This window comes from Vipera berus (assembly GCF_964194415.1).
Source record: "Vipera berus genome assembly, chromosome: 1".
NCBI lineage: Eukaryota > Metazoa > Chordata > Lepidosauria > Squamata > Viperidae > Vipera > Vipera berus.
This window is the reverse complement of record NC_138202.1, coordinates 315,373,430-315,391,275: the sequence shown is the minus strand read 5'-3', so window position 1 is coordinate 315,391,275 and position 17,846 is coordinate 315,373,430. Positions and strand designations below refer to the sequence as shown.

Below are 17,846 nucleotides of genomic sequence, written 5' to 3'. Positions count from 1 at the left end.
TTTAATGATACTACCCTTTAAATTTAACCAGTTAACAGCCATACTGCAAAATTGGTGGCATGTCTCCATGCATTACAATACAAAATTTGTAATATTTTAATGTAATGTAATTGTCTCAAGCTTTGGAGGTATCCTACATTATTCAGTTTTATAACATAACAATTGCTTATATCTCTTTTTTTATAGAAGAGGGATGGGCAGGCAGAAAAAAAAATAAAAAATACAGAAAATACAGAAAAAATACAATTTTTTAAAGAATCCAAGCATTATTTCTAGTAGATTAAACAGCTAAACATTAACGTGTATTATCTGTGCTTGGAAAAACGATATGGGAGTTGCAGAGGGGGAGTCTGTATGACTTTTACTGGTCTAGAATTCTGTGATTAACACAGATTAGGCACTCAATACTGTTGATACATACATTTATTAGTCTTTAATTCTGCCTTTAGAAAAACAAAATAGAACTCAAATTACTATTGCTGTGTATTAGGTCAACACAATAAATTTGAAAGAACTGCTACACAATTAGGAATGTGAATAGGGCCTCTTATTCAATCACCAAAGCAGACACATTCTTTGTAAGACTCATGCAGGTTTGAAAGTTACTCCTACTTATTTTGATATGTGTGTACATGAACAGCCACTTCACATTTTCACTGAGAAGAATGTATCTGCAGGCACAGCCTATTTGCTTTCTTTGCTTTTGTCTTATTGCAATGGCTGTGTGTGAAAATGCCTCTACAAATAGTCTCAAGTGGTTTCTGAAGCAGCTGATCAAATGATGCAATGGCCTTAACCATTCGAACAGAGGTGATTTGTTCATGTTCCCACACAACACAAATACCTCTCCCAAATACTTTGTGCAGCTGAACTGGATATATACATATTAATTTTGCATATTTTTTTCACTACATGCAATAAAAATAGGGAGATATGAAATTATTTACTAGAGGAAATAAAAGTAAAAATAACATTTTTTTTAATATTTCTGGCAAAATCATCACCATTCTGTAAGTTCAAATAAATCAAAGATTATTTTACGCAATTAACCAGTACAACCCCTCACCTGCCAAGATTAGTTGTTAAAGCAAGCAGCATGAGTTGGTCTGAATAGTGTAAATCTACTGTATGTACGCAAAATCTTCAAGACATTCATTTTCAACCTCATTATCATCAACATATCAGAACAGGATTTAATTTGCCTCTTTATCTAATTATTCTTGTAAAAGGAAGTACATTTCAAAGAGTATCTCACCAAAGTGATATCCCGGGAAGCAGCAGCTGCACTCATGTGTAAACTAGGTTGTCTTACAGAACTACTGCAGTCTAGAGCTCGTGCAAAAGTACCAACAGCACTGAAGGAAGAAGAGAAACAGCATTATTGAGCACAATGAAACTGAGATATCTTTAAAAAACTGTCAAGAAATGCATCCTTTCACCTTTAGTATATGTCATTGTTGATTAGCATGCACATTATTCAACTGCATTATAGAATTTCAAAGCATTCTTCAAAACACTTGTTGATCCAGCCAAAAGAAGCTACAACACTATGCTTATTTATTTAATATTGACTGTATTAAATGGGACTTCTCTTTAAAATGGCATGTATGAAACTGGGCTATGAAAGGCAACATTTTATTTAAAAATATGTTAATCTATTAACATAAATTTTGATACACAGAATGGTAACAAAATGCCATCATTTCATTTAATTTTTTAAACAGGCTTACTTAATTTTTAAAAATAGACTTATTAAGTTAATTCTAGCACTCCTTAATTATTTTTATTTTTTTCACTCTTTTTCTCCTTTTTCTACGTAGCACAAAATCTGTGCTCCTCGATATACAATTAGAATTTTGGAAAAATAAGTATAAGGGCTGGTTCTCAGACTGAAAAGAATTCATATAATCACAGCTATCACTCCTTTATGAGAAATAATTCACGAACTGTGGGAAGAAGCCCCAGTAAGAGGGTTAATTTGATTTGTGTTCATTTGCTAGAATTTTTGAATCAATACTAATTTCATCTTAAGGCCCTGGTGATTAAAGTGCAGTATTGCAGGAAAACTGCGCCCAGCCTGGAGTTTGAGCCTGGCGGGGCTGACAGTAGACTCAGCCTTCCACTCTTCCAAGATCAGTAAAATTAGGAACCAGTCTATTGGGGCAATATGCAAATAATGCTTATATTGTAAACCTCCCAGAGAGTGCTGTAAAGCACTATGGGATGGTATATAAAAATCTAAATGCTATTACTATGCTATTATGCTGTGCTATAAAGAGAACCATGTGAGATTTGTATTTGGGAAAACTTAACCTTTAGTTCCAACAGCTAACAAATGCATGATAATAAAAGCACCAACATTTGCTCATTGTGATGTTCTTTTAAGTTGGTGCTGAAATCTGTATCCAAGAATGTTCTTAGATGGCAACTTAGCAGACACAATTTGAACTAATTGTGTCCAGACTGTAATATCTGGATAGTCTTCAAAAATAGTCCCATGCCCAAAGTATCGTAGTCAACTAACTGAAGATAACTACAACTCATCTATTTCTGAATGCAGAATCTTTCTCAGAATTATTGTAATGGAGTTCTTATAATTTCCAATTACAAACACAGACTTGATAAAGCTATCCAGTTCTTATAATTTCCAATTACAACCACAGACTTGATAAAGCTATCCATATTTCAATAACACAGAGAAACATAGCATTTTAAGAAAATTCTTTGAATTATTTCCCAACTATGTAACCATTACTTCTCTTTGGCCCAGAGAACATTTATAAATATCGGAACCAGTCAAATGCTTCCACTTACAGATTTTGTGAACTACGTGTGAGATTTAACAAATAGGTAGTTCTTGCTTTCCACATGACAAAAGAATGTGCAAACAATATCTTACAATATAGTATCGTATAAGTAAATATATGAATTAACCCACCATCAGAACTACTCCAATATGTCAACTTTCAACTTCAAGGAAAAATTTCAAATTATATTTTATTTTTTAAAAGATTTGCTTTCAACAGAAATGCCATAGCATTTTCCAACTGGGTGGTTTATATTGTAAAGCAAGATAAACTGTTTCTTGCAATAATTTACAAAAGTGAGTGAGGCAATCAACTATTCATTTTCCTCAATCTTTCTTATTTTAAAAGGTCTTTTAAATGAAATTGGACCACTACTTTCACTCTACTGAAAGACCACTACTGGGTGATTAATGCTGCTTGACTGCAATGTTCTTTTACTTTATTTTTGGTAGTGATTGTCATCGGTGTTTTTCTCGGTATAACAGTAATCTGGCCTTTCTTTTTTTCAAATATTTGCTCATGAATGGCAGTTATGTACTTACATTTAACAACATTCGTACCCTGGCAATCTCTAGCTACTTATGAAATATAAATGGAGTAGCCACATTCACAAAGATATAGTCTATCAAACAACTATTAGCAAAGTAATTAATAATAATTATTTATCTGTTGCATTTATAACCTTTCCTTTCCTTAAGCAATATTTACTTCGCTTTTTAAATACTTTTTTTTTAATGTTTATTCATTTATTCATTTATATTTCATAAGTAGCCCAATCACTGCCCATTCTAGGCCACAACTGGAATAAGTGGGTTCACCAGGTAATATACATAATGGTCTTGACTTATTAAAGGGGATATTGTATTATTAAGTAGATGATTTAATATGGTGGGAAATAGATAACTTTTAAGAAATAGAACAAGATTACATTCAAATAATGGTTGGGCAAGGATAGGAGCCTCCATCACAAATTTAATAAGAGGCCCCTGGTGCATTTTTTAGCTCAATTTTTTATGGGGTTAGGGAGAGGGGAGGGTTCTAAAAAGGTTTGGTTGGAGACTGGGGGGGTTCCACCAACCGTTTCTCAGACCAGGCCGGGGATTGCTCGCGCCGTGGTGGGGCTTGGGTTGGGGGCCTACGGGGCCCCGGAGCAGGGTGTGGGATTGCCTATTCCCACGGCGGTAGGGAATGGCCACAGGTGTATGAACAGAGGGCCGTATCAATATCCGGGAGTGCGTCCCCGCTGTCTTCAAGCGGTGATGCGCTCCGACCCTCTGATTTCGGCTCGTGGTACCGGGAGGGAGGATGAGCAGCCACCTGAGCTCAGGCTCATGTATTTTAATGCCAGGTCCGTAATGAATAAGGCTCCTCTCATTCAGGAATTGATTGAGGAGGAGCATGCGGACCTGGCTTGCATTACGGAGACCTGGTTAGGCCCAGAGGGCGGGGTCCCCCTGGTTGATCTTTGCCCATCAGGCTTCCGGGTGCTGCACCAGCCTCGGGCTCAGGGTAGGGGTGGTGGAGGGGCAGTAGTTGCGAGGGAGACCTTATGTCCGCGGGAGGCCACCATGGTCCAGATAGTCGGGTGTGAGTCCCTCCTCCTGAGATGTGGTCCCAGAGCTCAGTTGGGCTTGCTGCTGGTGTATGTTTCACCTAGACACGTGGCAGCAGCCCTGCCTGAGCTTCTCGATATCCTCTCAGGGTTGGTGGTTGAGTTCCCCAAACTTATAGTTTTGGGTGACTTCAACCTACCATCCCTGGGGGGATCATCTGAGTTAGCTCGGGAGTTCATGGCTTCCATGACGGCCATGGACCTGAAGCAGGTTATTCTGGGCCCAACTCACGGGGGGGGTCACACGCTCAATCTGGTTTTTCTATCCGGATGGTGGTTAGATGATCTTGGGGGGGGGTTCTCCAATTAATTCACCCCTGTCATGGACCGATCATCATCTCCTGCGGATGGTCTCCCGTTTTGCCACTCCCTGTCGTGGGGTTGCTGAGCCAACAAGATGGTTCCGCCCTAGACGCCTTATGGACCCTGAGCGGTTCCAAATGGCACTTGGGGCCCCACCTGCCTCCTTTGCTCACAGCTCGGTCGATACCCTAGTGGAAGCCTGGGAAAGGGCAGCCACAGAGGCACTCGACCAAGTTGTACCCATGCGGCCCTTGACCCGACGCAGATCTCAACGGGCCCCATGGTTCTGCATGGAGCTCTGCGAGATGAAGCGTCGGAGACGGGGCCTAGAGAGCTGTTGGAGGTCCAGCCGATCCGAATCCGACCGGTTACGACTAAGGTCGTTTACGAGAACTTATCTCGCAGCGTTGAGGGTGGCTAGGTCTAATCACTTTGCCACCCTCATCGCGTCCGCAGATAATCGCCCGGCCGCCCTGTTTAGGGTAACTCGCTCCCTTCTTAATCAGGAGGTGAGGGAGGAACCCTTGCAGGGTCGAGCCGAGGAGTTTAGTCGATTTCTGTCGGACAAAATCGCTCGGATCCGGACCGGTTTGGACTCCGACTGGGCAGAGTCTGACGAAGAGGATACGGGCGGCCTTGTCGATTTAATCTGGGAAGAGTTCGATCCTGTGACTCCTGAAGAAGTGGACAAGATCATGGGGAAGCTGAGCTCCACCACGTGTTTGTTGGATCCGTGCCCCTCCTGGCTGACGTATGCAGCCCGGGATGGGACACGAGGCTGGCTCCAGGAAGTGATTACGGCCTCTTTGAGTCAGGGTAGCTTTCCCGCCGCCTTGAAGGAGGCGGTGGTGAGACCCCTCAAGAAGCCTGCCTTGGACCCAGCAATTTTAAACAACTATCGTCCGGTCTCCAACCTTCGCTTTTTAGCGAAGGTTGTTGAGAGCGTGGTGGCGCAGCAGCTCCCTTTGTTCTTGGATGAAGCTGATTACCTAGACCCGTACCAATCGGGTTTCAGGCCCGGGTACAGCACGGAGACGGCATTGGTCGCGCTGGTGAATGATCTCTGGCGGGCTCGGGACAGAGGTTGCTCCTCTGTCCTAGTCCTTTTAGACCTCTCAGCGGCTTTTGATACCATCGACCATGGTATCCTGCTGCGACGTCTCAGAGGGTTAGGAGTGGGAGGCACAGTTCTCCAGTGGTTCTCCTCTTACCTTCTGGGACGTTCGCAGTCGGTGTTGGCAGGGGGGCAGAGATCGACCTTGAGACCTCTCATTTGTGGAGTCCCTCAGGGATCGGTTCTCTCGCCTCTCCTGTTCAACATCTATATGAAGCCGCTGGGTGAGATCATTCGTGGTTTTGGAGTTGGGTATCACCAATATGCTGATGATACCCAGCTTTTTATTTCGACCCCAAACCACCCCAGCGATGCCCTCGACGTGATGTCCCGTTGCCTGAAGGCGGTCCGGGTCTGGATGGGGAGGAACAGGCTTCGACTCAACCCTGACAAGACTGAGTGGCTGTTCGTGCCGGTATCCCGGGAAATTCCGATTATTCCATCATTGGCCATGGGGGGTGAGCTATTACCCCCCGTAGATAGGGCCCGCAACTTGGGGGTCCTTCTAGACTCACAGCTCTCTTTGGAAGAGCATATTGGAGCTGTGACTAGGGGGGCCTTTGCCCAGGTTCGCCTGGTGCGCCAGTTGTGGCCCTATCCAGACCGGGATGCCTTGCGCACAGTCACTCATGCGCTCGTGACCTCTCGTCTAGACTACTGTAATGCTCTCTACATGGGGCTGCCCTTGAGGTCCACCCGGAGACTCCAACTGGGGCAGAATGCAGCCGCGCGAGTTGTCTTGGGAGTTTCCCGATACTCCCATGTTACACCTTTGCTCCGCGAGCTGCATTGGCTACCGGTTGCTCTCTGGGTGAGGTTCAAGGTGTTAGTTAAGACTTACAAAGCCCTTCATGGCATGGGATTACCTACGGCAACACCTGCGGCCGGCATCAACTTCCCTCCGTCCAGTGCGCTCCCACAGAGAGGGCCTCCTCAGGGTGCCGCCGATCAAAGAATTCCGATTGGTGACCCCCAGGGGGAGAGCGTTCTCTGTGGGTGCGCCAGACCTTTGGAACCGCTTACCGGTTGAGCTCCGGATGGCCCCCGACCTTCGCTCCTTCCGGCGCGATCTCAAAACATTCTTTTTCGAACAAGCTGGCCTGGTCTGACGGGATGGGGTTGGGTTTTTAAAACTAGTTTTAATTTTAATATGTATTGATTTTATGGGCATGATGTTTAATGGTTTTTTAATTTTTGTATTCGATTTTTATTGTGTATTGCCCTGTTCACCGCCCTGAGTCCTTTGGGAGAAGGGCGGTATAGAAATCAAATTATTAAATTAAATTAAATTAAAATAGATAAAATGTGTATTTTGGATATTATATTTTGCTATGAATTGAGACTAGGGAAATCTTGGTTACCCAAAGCCTGAAAATTATAATTATCAAAGGTTAAATTGGAATATTGATGAGAAACTAAAAACTGGGTAAAAATTAATAACAGGATATGGATTGCTTATGAAGATTAAATGTAATTAAGATATGAATAAGCTAAAAATGTACTGAATAATGTAATAATGATGTTATTGAGTTGATATAACTAGAATTATACTAGCTTGAATACGAGACAGTAAATGTTAAGGGAAAAAGAGAAGAAATATCTGTTGTTGCAACCTGGAATAAGTGGGTTCAGAGGATAACAACTAATATGGTAAGAATCTAAGAGGGAAAAATCTATACATTACTTTCACGTGAGACAAATTGACAAACTTTTTTTTATTTGATGGGTAATTTAGGGTTAGTGAATGCATAGGGACAAAAATATATTCTAGAGAATATACTTACTTTTCAGAAAGATGAAGATCCTTCTGAAGAACAGAAGTGATGTGGATGTCAAGGAATTTGGTTAATAGGATCTTTAGTGCAGATTCTACAAAGACTTTTCTAATTATAACCCATTGAGTGTGATTTATAAAAGGAAATCTACAAAGATGATTAGTGGATTGGAGGTTAAAACATATAAAGAATGGTTGCTGGAATTGGGTATGTCTATTTAATGAAAAGAAGGATTAGGGGTGACATGGTAGCAAGTGTTCCAACTTAAGGGGCTCACACAAAGAAGAGGGGATCAACGTAAATAATTTAACAATGATTTCGGAGGCAAATTTTATTAGAGGTTGTTTCATATAATATAATACTGAAGTTAAAAAGAAGAGTGAAGAAAAAATACAGGCTATTTTGGATGTGATAAAAAGAAAAAAAAGAATTAAAGGAACCTCCAGGCAAGATAAATATCTCAAATCAAATTAAACTTTTACAGTGACAGCTAATATTTGCACATAACCCAGGAAAATGGTTAACTTATGAAACTTGTAAGAAAAGAAAATGATATTGAAAATTCAAGAGAAAGGCACTGTACTAGTGATAGCCCTCAACTTATGACTGTTCAAAGCTATGATAGCCTTGGAAAAGGTCATTTAAGACCTGCATTTGCTCTTACAACCATGGCATCACTCTGCAATCATGTGATTGCAATGTGGGCACTGGGCAACCTACTCACAATTACAACTAGTTGCAGCATCCTGCAGTCCATATGATCCAGATCTCTGGCCTTTTTTTTTTTGCTGATTTCTAACCTGGTGATTTCTTAACAACCAGGTGATTCCCTTGATGTTTTGTTTTGTTTTTTATTTATTTATTTATATAAATTTGAGTAGCAAGCAGTAGAAAAACACAAGTTAAATATAACATGATACAACATGTAAAAGAAAGAGGTCACAGCTAGCAGTGACTTGAAGTCATGGTAAACAGTTCAATGAAGATTTCAACACAATATGGCTCTGTTAATAAAAGGTCATGTTAGGGATAATAAGATATGATATTGAAAATATAATAATTATTGAGAGTTGGACAGTATATAAATTAAATAAATACAAAAATAAAATAGAGATGCCAGTATTATAATACAATTTATTTTATACATACACACACACACACACATACATCAAGGGTGCAACGTCAACTGGGAACATTGTATACAGTTTTGATCTCCATACCCCATAAAGGCTATAGTAGAATTAGAGATGTTATAGGGGACAGTAGCTTTTGTATGGAGAATGGATGTGACATTTAAGAATATTTTGTTTATTCAATGTTTGAATTTAAGAAAATTATAATGGATAAAAAATTAAACGTATTTTTAATTATGGTTAAAAAGAATAAGAAATCTTGGAAACAAATATATATTAGCTTAGGGGGGGATATATATTTTAAGTAGTATGTTATTTTTATGTTTCTTTACTCTTGCTCTCCTTTCTTTTTTTTACTGTTTTATCTATTCCTTAAGAAATCTAAAAGTGCTGAGATGGTTCATATGGAAAAAATAGACCTAAATTTTTAAATGTAATTATTTTTTAAGAAAATCTTAACCAGTAAGAATACTGGTTTTTGTGGGAGAAACAAATTTAAATAAGGACTGTAACAGGATCTATGATAAGGCAACCAGAATGACTGGATAGAAAAGAAATATTATATTGATGTGATTATTATTTTTAGGAATATTGGGGAAAAATATATTTAATTGGTATCTATCAAAACAATAAGAATTGTTATTAACTCGATGTTTGCAAAAGAGGACATTTTGGGGAAAAGACGAAATCAACTAAAACCATTATGTGGATTATGGATTATAGAAATCAATTGTTAGTGATGGTTTTAGAAATGTAAACCCAGACAACACATTGTTCACCAATTATCGAGTAATTTATGTTTTAAAAAAAATCAATAAAATATATTACAAAAAAAGAACATTTGTTTAGAAATGAGTGAATGAGTGTGGTCATGGTTTAGGCATAGAAATTATGCACGGTGTAGATAAAGTAGACAAGGAAATGTTATTTTATTTTTTCCAAAATATTAGAACCAGAGTTCACTCAATGAAACTAAGTTCTGGAAGAAATGGGACAGACAAAATGCACAATTAAACTTTGGAAGAGGTGGTGCCGGCTACTAGTTTGACTGGTCCCAAGAAAGGATTAGACCAATTCTTGTAAATCATGGGGACCAACAGCTATTAGCCTTAATGGTCAAGTGAGTGCCACTGAAGGCCATCTGCTGGCAGACTAGTAGGCTTCCTTGTGTTGTTGGCTGACCACGGTGGTAACAGACTTCTAGACTACATGGGCCAGAGGTCCAATCCAGCAGAGAAACACTTATGCTTAAGACTGTACTCAAAGTACTCAGTTCTTAAGACTGTACTCAAAAGTTTCAAAAAAAGTATGGCAATAGGATGGAAGATGTGAATCTGATAGTCAAACTGGAATCACACTGGACTATAAAATTAAAAACAGATTATTTCAGCATGTTATCAAGCCTATTAAAAATTAACAAATACTACTTAACACTCTATTACATTATTCAAAGTCCAAATTGGATATGTCAATCTTACCGTGCTACCACTAAAAACTGGTCAATCTGATGATCAGTGAGATGGCTATCTGGATCCCAAACTTTTACCTCAAGCTTTGCCTGTTCCCTGTCATCTGTTTCTCCTGGAATAAAAATGTATCAGATTAAAATTAACTGATTAAATAAGCAATCAAAATATTATTTCAGGAAGAAGCAGTTTCCATCATATAACCTCTGAAATATAACATTTATTACAGATGCCATCATTTGATAATAAATATCTGAAATGGGACTCTTATATCCACTTCAGATTCCTCTAAAATATTATCAGGTCCTAGCCAATCCATGACCCCTTTGGTTATTTTTTCAAAGATATTACAGAAATAGAATGACCATGAGTGGGCAAAAAACATGTGTTAAGAGGAGTGATTTTCAACTGACTGCCAGCTTCCCCATTGATATTGCTTGTGAAAAGCTGGCAGGGAGTTTGGAAACCACTCCTCCTCCTCCTCCTCAACTAACTCAAGGCAACTGCCTGCCTCTTTGCTGAGGGTAGGGGAAACAAAGAGAGCTGTGGGCTGCAAGAAAATTGCTGCTGATCCCTGTACGTATATCCCCAAGGGTGCCCTCCCTCAAGGGAGGAAGAGGTCTCATCTGTCAACCATTGGCATCCCCCAGCCAAGTCTACTTTGCTAGCAAGCTTCAAACCCTCATCCTTCCCTCATTGCCCACTGTGGTTAAGAGATTTCAAATTTCAGTCTCTATTGCCTGTCAGGCCTTGCAACCAGGCAGTTGAATGCAGAGCCAGAAAGAGACAGGAAAGAGGATGAGGATAATATCATCCCATCTTCCCTTGTGCTCTGCAACTACAGATTCCTGTGAAATATAGTTGGAAAAGCATGATGGAGCTTAAGCAGCCACAAATTCATTGGCAGAAGAGTCATGGATACCAACATTTTGTGAGTTAGTCCACTTGAGCTACCCTGGTTCAATCACTGTTGCCTATACCTTCCAATTTTGCTCAATCGAAGATTACAAATAGACACAAAAGATACAACCAATTTCTTTGTGCTTCAACACAGTCCAGACAGTATTTAAATATATACTTATTTACTCCACAAACTTAATTACTTATAGATCCTGTTTCTTACTCACTGATTCAACATAAAAGTAATTTATAGCTTTCCTGAATGCCGTGTCATTTGTCCTTGCAACAAAAAGCTATTAGACTTTGTATTTGTGCCCCTTCATGGATTACTGCCTTGTCGTGGCGAAGGGGCTTGCGTAATTCAATGAAGCTATGAGCTATGCTGTGCAGGGCCACCCAAGACGGACAGGTCATAGCAGAGAGTTCTGACAAAACGTGATCCACTGGAGAAGGAAATGGCAACCCACTCCAGTATCTTTGCCATGAAAACCCTATGGACAGTACCAAAAGGCAAAACGGTATGACGCTGGAAGATGAGCCCCTCAGGTCGGAAGGCGTCCAATATGCTACTGGGGAAGAGCAGAGGGCTAGTACTAGTAGCGCCAGAAAGAATGAAGCGACTGGGCCAAAGCCGAAAGGACGCTCAGCTGTGGATATGTCTGGTAGTGAAAGGAAAGTCCGATGCTGTAAAGATTTTTTCTCCATAGGAACCTGGAATGTAAGATCCATGAATCAAGGAAAGCTGGACGTGGTCAAACAAGAGATGACAAGACTGAACATTGACATCTTAGGTATCAGCGAACTAAAATGGACAGGAATGGGTGAATTTAATTCAGATGACCATCAGGTATACTACTGCGGGCAAGAATCCCTCAGAAGAAATGGAGTAGCCTTCATAGTCAATAAAAGAGTAGGAAAAGCAATACTGGGATACAATCCTCAAAATGACAGAATGATCTCAGTTCGAATCCAAGGCAAACCATTCAATATCACAGTAGTCCAAGTCTATGCCCCAACCACCGGTGCTGAAGAGGATGAAATTGACCGGTTCTATGAAGCCCTACAGCACCTTATAGAACTAACACCAAAAAATGATGTCCTTATCATCATGGGGGATTGGAATGCTAAAGTAGGAAGCCAAAAGATAACCGGAATAACAGGCAAGTTTGGCCTTGGAGTACAAAATGAAGCAGGGCACAGGCTGATAGAATTTTGTCAAGAGAATACGATGGTCATAGCAAACACTCTTTTCCAACAACCCAAGAGACGGCTCTACACATGGACATCACCAGACGGTCAACACAGAAATCAGATTGACTATGTACTCTGCAGCCAAAGATGGAGAAGCTCTATACAGTCAATAAAAACAAGACCAGGAGCTGACTGTGGCTCAGACCATGAGCTTCTTGTTGCAAAGTTTAAGCTTAAACTGAAGAAAGTAGGGAAAAGCACTAGGCCAGTCAGGTATGAATTAAATCATATCCCTGTTGAATATACAGTAGAGGTGACAAATAGATTTAAGGAATTAGATCTGATAGACAGGGTGCCTGAAGAACTATGGACAGAGGTTCGCAACATTGTACAAGAGGTAGCAACCAAAACCATCCCAAAGAAAAAGAAATGCAAGAAAGCAAAATGGCTGTCTGAGGAAGCTTTGCAAATAGCTGAGGAAAGGAGGGAAGCAAAAGGCAAGGGAGAAAAAGAAAGATACGCCCAATTGAATGCAGAATTCCAGAGAATAGCTAGAAGAGATAAGAATGACTTCTTAAATGAACAGTGCAAAGAAATAGAAGAAAACAATAGAATAGGGAGGACCAGAGATCTTTTCAAGAAAATTGGAGAGATGAAGGGAACGTTCAATGCAAAAATGGGCATGATAAAGGACCAAAATGGCAGGGACCTAACAGAGGCAGAAGAGATTAAGAAGAGATGGCAAAATTACACAGAAGAACTATACAAGAATGAGCTTAACGTCCCTGATAATCACAATGAGGTGGTCACTGACCTCGAGCCAGACATCCTAGAATGTGAAGTGAAGTGGGCCTTAGAAAAGCTGAGCAACAACAAAGCTAGTGGAGGTGACAGTATTCCAGCTGAGCTATTCAAAATCTTAAAAGACGATGCAGTAAAAGTGCTACACTCAATTTGCCAGCAAATTTGGAAAACTCAACAGTGGCCACAGGATTGGAAAAGATCAGTTTACATTCCAATTCCAAAGAAAGGCAGTGCCAAAGAATGTTCAAACTATCGCACCATTGCACTCATTTCTCATGCTAGTAAAGTTATGCTTAAAATCCTACAAGCTAGACTCCAGCAGTATGTGGATCGAGAACTACCAGAAGTACAGGCAGGATTTCGAAGAGGCAGAGGAACTAGAGATCAAATTGCCAACATATGCTGGATCATGGAAAAAGCTAGAGAGTTCCAGAAAAACATCTACTTCTGCTTCATTGACTATGCTAAAGCCTTTGATTGTGTGGATCATAACAAACTGTGGCAAGTTCTTAAAGAGATGGGAGTACCAGAACATCTTATTTGTCTCTTGAGAAACCTATATGCGGGCCAAGAAGCAACAGTGAGAACTGGACACGGAACCACTGATTGGTTCAAAATTGGGAAAGGAGTCCGGCAAGGCTGTATACTGTCGCCTTGCCTATTTAACTTATATGCAGAGCACATCATGAGAAAGGCAGGGCTAGATGAATCAAAAGTTGGAATTAAGATTGCTGGAAGAAATATCAACAACCTAAGATATGCAGATGATACCACTCTAATGGCAGAAAGTGAAGAGGAACTGAAGAGTCTCTTGTTGCGAGTGAAGAAGGAGAGTGCAAAAGTTGGGTTGAAACTAAACATTAAGAAAACTAAGATCATGGCATCCGGCCCTCTTAATTCCTGGCAAATAGATGGGGAAGAAATGGAGGTAGTGACAGATTTTATTTTCCTGGGCTCCAAGATCACTGCAGATGGGGACTGTAGTCAAGAAATTAAAAGACGCTTGCTCCTAGGGAGGAAAGCCATGGCAAATCTAGACAGCACACTAAAAAGCAGAGACATCACCCTGTCAACAAAAGTGCGTTTAGTCAAGGCTATGGTCTTCCCAGTTGCAATGTATGGCAGTGAAAGTTGGACCATAAGAAAGGCTGAGCGCAAAAGAATTGAGGCCTTTGAACTCTGGTGCTGGAGAAGACTCCTGCGAGTCCCTTGGACTGCAAGGCGATCAAACCGGTCAGTCCTAGAGGAGATCAACCCTGACTGCTCTTTAGAAGGCCAGATCCTGAAGCTAAAACTCAAATACTTTGGCCACCTAATGAGGAGGAAGGACTCACTGGAGAAGAGCCTAATGCTGGGAAAGATTGAGGGCAATAGAAGAAGGGGACGACAGAGAATGAGGTGGCTGGATGGAGTCACTGAAGCAGTAGGCGTGAGCTTAACTGGACTCCAGAAGATGGTAGAGGACAGAAAGGCCTGGAGGAACATTGTCCATAGGGTCGCGATGGGTCGGACACGACTTCGCAACTAACAACAACAATTTGTGCAGTTCAGTAATCCATATCTTTGTTTCTGTGGCTAGACAGCTTGTCTCCAATCTTTACTTCCACTAATTTTTGAAGAAAGAAACCACAAAACATCAGTGGTCTGTATCTCCGAATTGTACATATGAGACACAATATGCAAAGTTCCAGTTTGTAAATCTTTATTTATACAGGCTGAATTTTTGAACAGTTCATTTAAAAATTTGTACTTTCACCTCAATATAAATCCTTTTAAGACTTATGATCATTTTCTGGGCATATCACCATTTTCTGGAGCTTCTATAAATCAGATATTCAGGGTGCTTTTTGTTTGAAGAAATTACCATTAAATTAAACAATCACGGTCTACTGTTGGAAATAAAATGAAGCTATGATTAGCCTGCACGATAATTTTATCTTATCTTTTAGAGTAGTGGTTTTCAGTCACTGTTATCAAGGTTTATTTCAGTGCTGTGAAAGGTCTGCAAGTGTACTGCAACAATGAGCAGAAAGTGCTGCACACTAGCACAGCCAGAATCCCACTTCTGTGACATCAACAGGGTGGACAGCCTCTATTTCTCCTTCCGAGTCCAAGAAACCTATGATGTCAAAGGACTTCCAGTTTCGTGACCTAGAAATTTCACCTATGAGATGTGTGCTATGAGATGGGAAAAGTTTGGAAAAAATCACTGTTACAGAGATTCTATCCACTATGAATAAGTATAGTAAATATTTTCCATATTTTCATTTTAGGAAACCAGCAATAACATTTTCCAATAATTAAAATTGTAGTTAATATTTTAAAACACATTTCAATGTATAAATTTGATAAATTATCAATATAACTCATCAATTATACATTAATGTTTTCAATGTTGCATATAATTGAAATATAGAGTATTTATTGATATTATTTATATATTAAACATTGTTCAGTATGTAATAGTTATTAATACACAATTAAATGCATCTCAAGAAACCCAATATTACTTTCACTTATTTATACTTTATCATTATATTTTATTGCTTTGATATTTTTAAGTCATTTTTCTTTGATGAAACCTAGGATACTGTATACTCTTGTCCTTCCTTTTAACTTATGAGGCCATTTAGGCTGAAAAATATCTAGCCTGATGTATTTCATTGCTAAAGGCAATTAGAATTTGAGCCTCCTCATTTCTCCTCTAATACTCTAATCGCAACTGATCCCATTAGCAATAGATTTAATTTTTCAGAAAAATCATAGGGCATGTTCCTCCCCGAATCATGTTCACACAGCCTGCAGATGAAATTAGTGTTATGAACATTCTTTTAACATCAGGAATAGAAATGTTCTGGCAATCAAGCCCCTTATCATGGTCAGATCATTGAGCAGGAAATTGGAATAGAAGACCTCCAAGGTCTCTTCCAACTCTGTTATTCTGTTAATTTGTTTCATCCAAGACCTTCTGAAGCTGCGACAAAAATCACTTTTCTACCATCTTCCCTAAAAAGGGAAGATGAGAGACTGGGTGAAAACTGTCTAGACAGATGGGATCAAGGAATGTTGTTGTTTTTTTAAGAGGAGGCAGACTGGAGCCTCCTTGAAAGGTCCCAGGAAAGTCCATTCGTGAAAGGTCCCAGGAATGTCCATAAAGAATTTATCAATGTCTGAACCTACCTAGCCATTGCTGTCCTGGAGGCTTTAACCAGCCAGGAGGGACAGGGATCTAATTGAAAGGTAGTTGTCTAAGGACCCTATCTACTTGATCAAATTTGGCTAAAATTCCAAATTAGTTACATCAGAGAAACATTAGACAACTATCTTCATATTTCACAATCAATTATACTAAAACTAGTATTTCACCAGAGTGTACACACATATATATAGGTTTTGGGGTGGGGTATCATCAGTACGCTGATGATACCCAACTTTTTTTCTCCACCCCAAACCAACCCAGCGATGCCCTCGCCGTGATGTCCCGTTGCCTGGAAGCGGTCCGGGTCTGGATGGGGAGAAACAGGCTTCGTCTCAATCCTGCCAAGACTGAGTGGCTGTGCATACCGGCATCTCGGGTCAACCAGACTATTCCATCTCTAACGATGGGGGGTGAGGTGTTACCCCCCGTTGATAGGGCTCGCAACTTGGGCGTCTTCCTGGATTCGCGGCTCACTTTTGAAGACCATATAGGAGCCGTGACCAGGGGGGCTTTTGCCCAGGTTCGCCTGGTGCGCCAGTTGCGACCCTACCTGGACCAAGATGCCCTACGCACAGTCACTCATGCGCTCGTGACCTCCCGTTTAGACTATTGCAACGCTCTCTACATGGGGCTGCCCTTGAGGACCACCCGGAGGCTTCAGCTGGTGCAGAATGCAGCCGCGCGAGTCGTGATGGGGGGTCTCCCGATACTCCCATGTAACACCTCTACTCCGCGAGCTGCATTGGCTTCCGGTTGCCCTTCGGGTGAGATTCAAGGTGCTGGTGATGACGTATAAAGCCCTAAATGGCGAGGGTCCGGGATATTTGAGGGAACACCTGCTGCCAGAATCAAGCTCCCTTCGTCCAGTGCGCTCCCACAGGGAGGGTCTTCTCAGGGTGCCGCCGGTTAAAGATTGCCGGCGGGTAACACCCAGGGGTAGGGCCTTCTCAGTGGGTGCGCCTGCCCTGTGGAACCAGCTGCCTGCGGAGCTTAGGACTGCCCCCGACCTCCGTTCATTCCGCAGGGACCTAAAGGCCTGGCTCTTTGAGCTCTCTGGCCCAGGCTGAGAATTTTTTAATTTTAATTTTAACTGGGTTTTTTATTTTTCTCAGGGTTTTATTTAATCTTTTTTAATTTGTTTTAACGTTTGTATTGATTTTCTTTTAAATGCCCTGTAAACCGCCCTGAGTCCTTCGGGAAAGGGCGGTATATAAATCTAAATAAATAAATAAATAAATAAATAAATAAATAAATAAATAAATAAATAAATAAATAAATAGGTATATAAATCTGTTGTTATTTAGGAAAAGTACAGCAAGTCAACCAGAAGATTTGCAAATCCTTTAAACATATATTGAGTCTGTTTCTTCATAGAACTGTCATATTATTTGTTCGAGCACTAAAGTTAATTTCATGTGGCATGGAATGGCCAATCTGTGCCCTAAAGCAGAGGTCCCTAAACCCTGGGCCACGGCCCATTATCAGGCCTTGGGCCATTTAGAACTGGGCTGCAGAAGTGACGGGCAACAGTGTATACATGTG

At 40.6% G+C, this 17,846-nt stretch overlaps 1 protein-coding gene across 1 annotated transcript in view; it reads right to left on the bottom strand.

The window, feature by feature from the left end:
* Positions 1-17,846, bottom strand: part of MTA3 (metastasis associated 1 family member 3) — a gene marked incomplete at its 3' end in the record, with an annotated part of 141,139 nt that overhangs the window by 86,353 nt on the left and 36,940 nt on the right. The window contains exons 7-8 of the mRNA XM_081315101.1: positions 10,223-10,325; positions 1,256-1,355 (exon numbers count right to left, since the gene is read on the bottom strand). Coding sequence (XP_081171227.1) covers positions 1,256-1,355; positions 10,223-10,325 — 203 coding nt within the window. The remainder of the gene's footprint in view (positions 1-1,255; positions 1,356-10,222; positions 10,326-17,846) is intronic.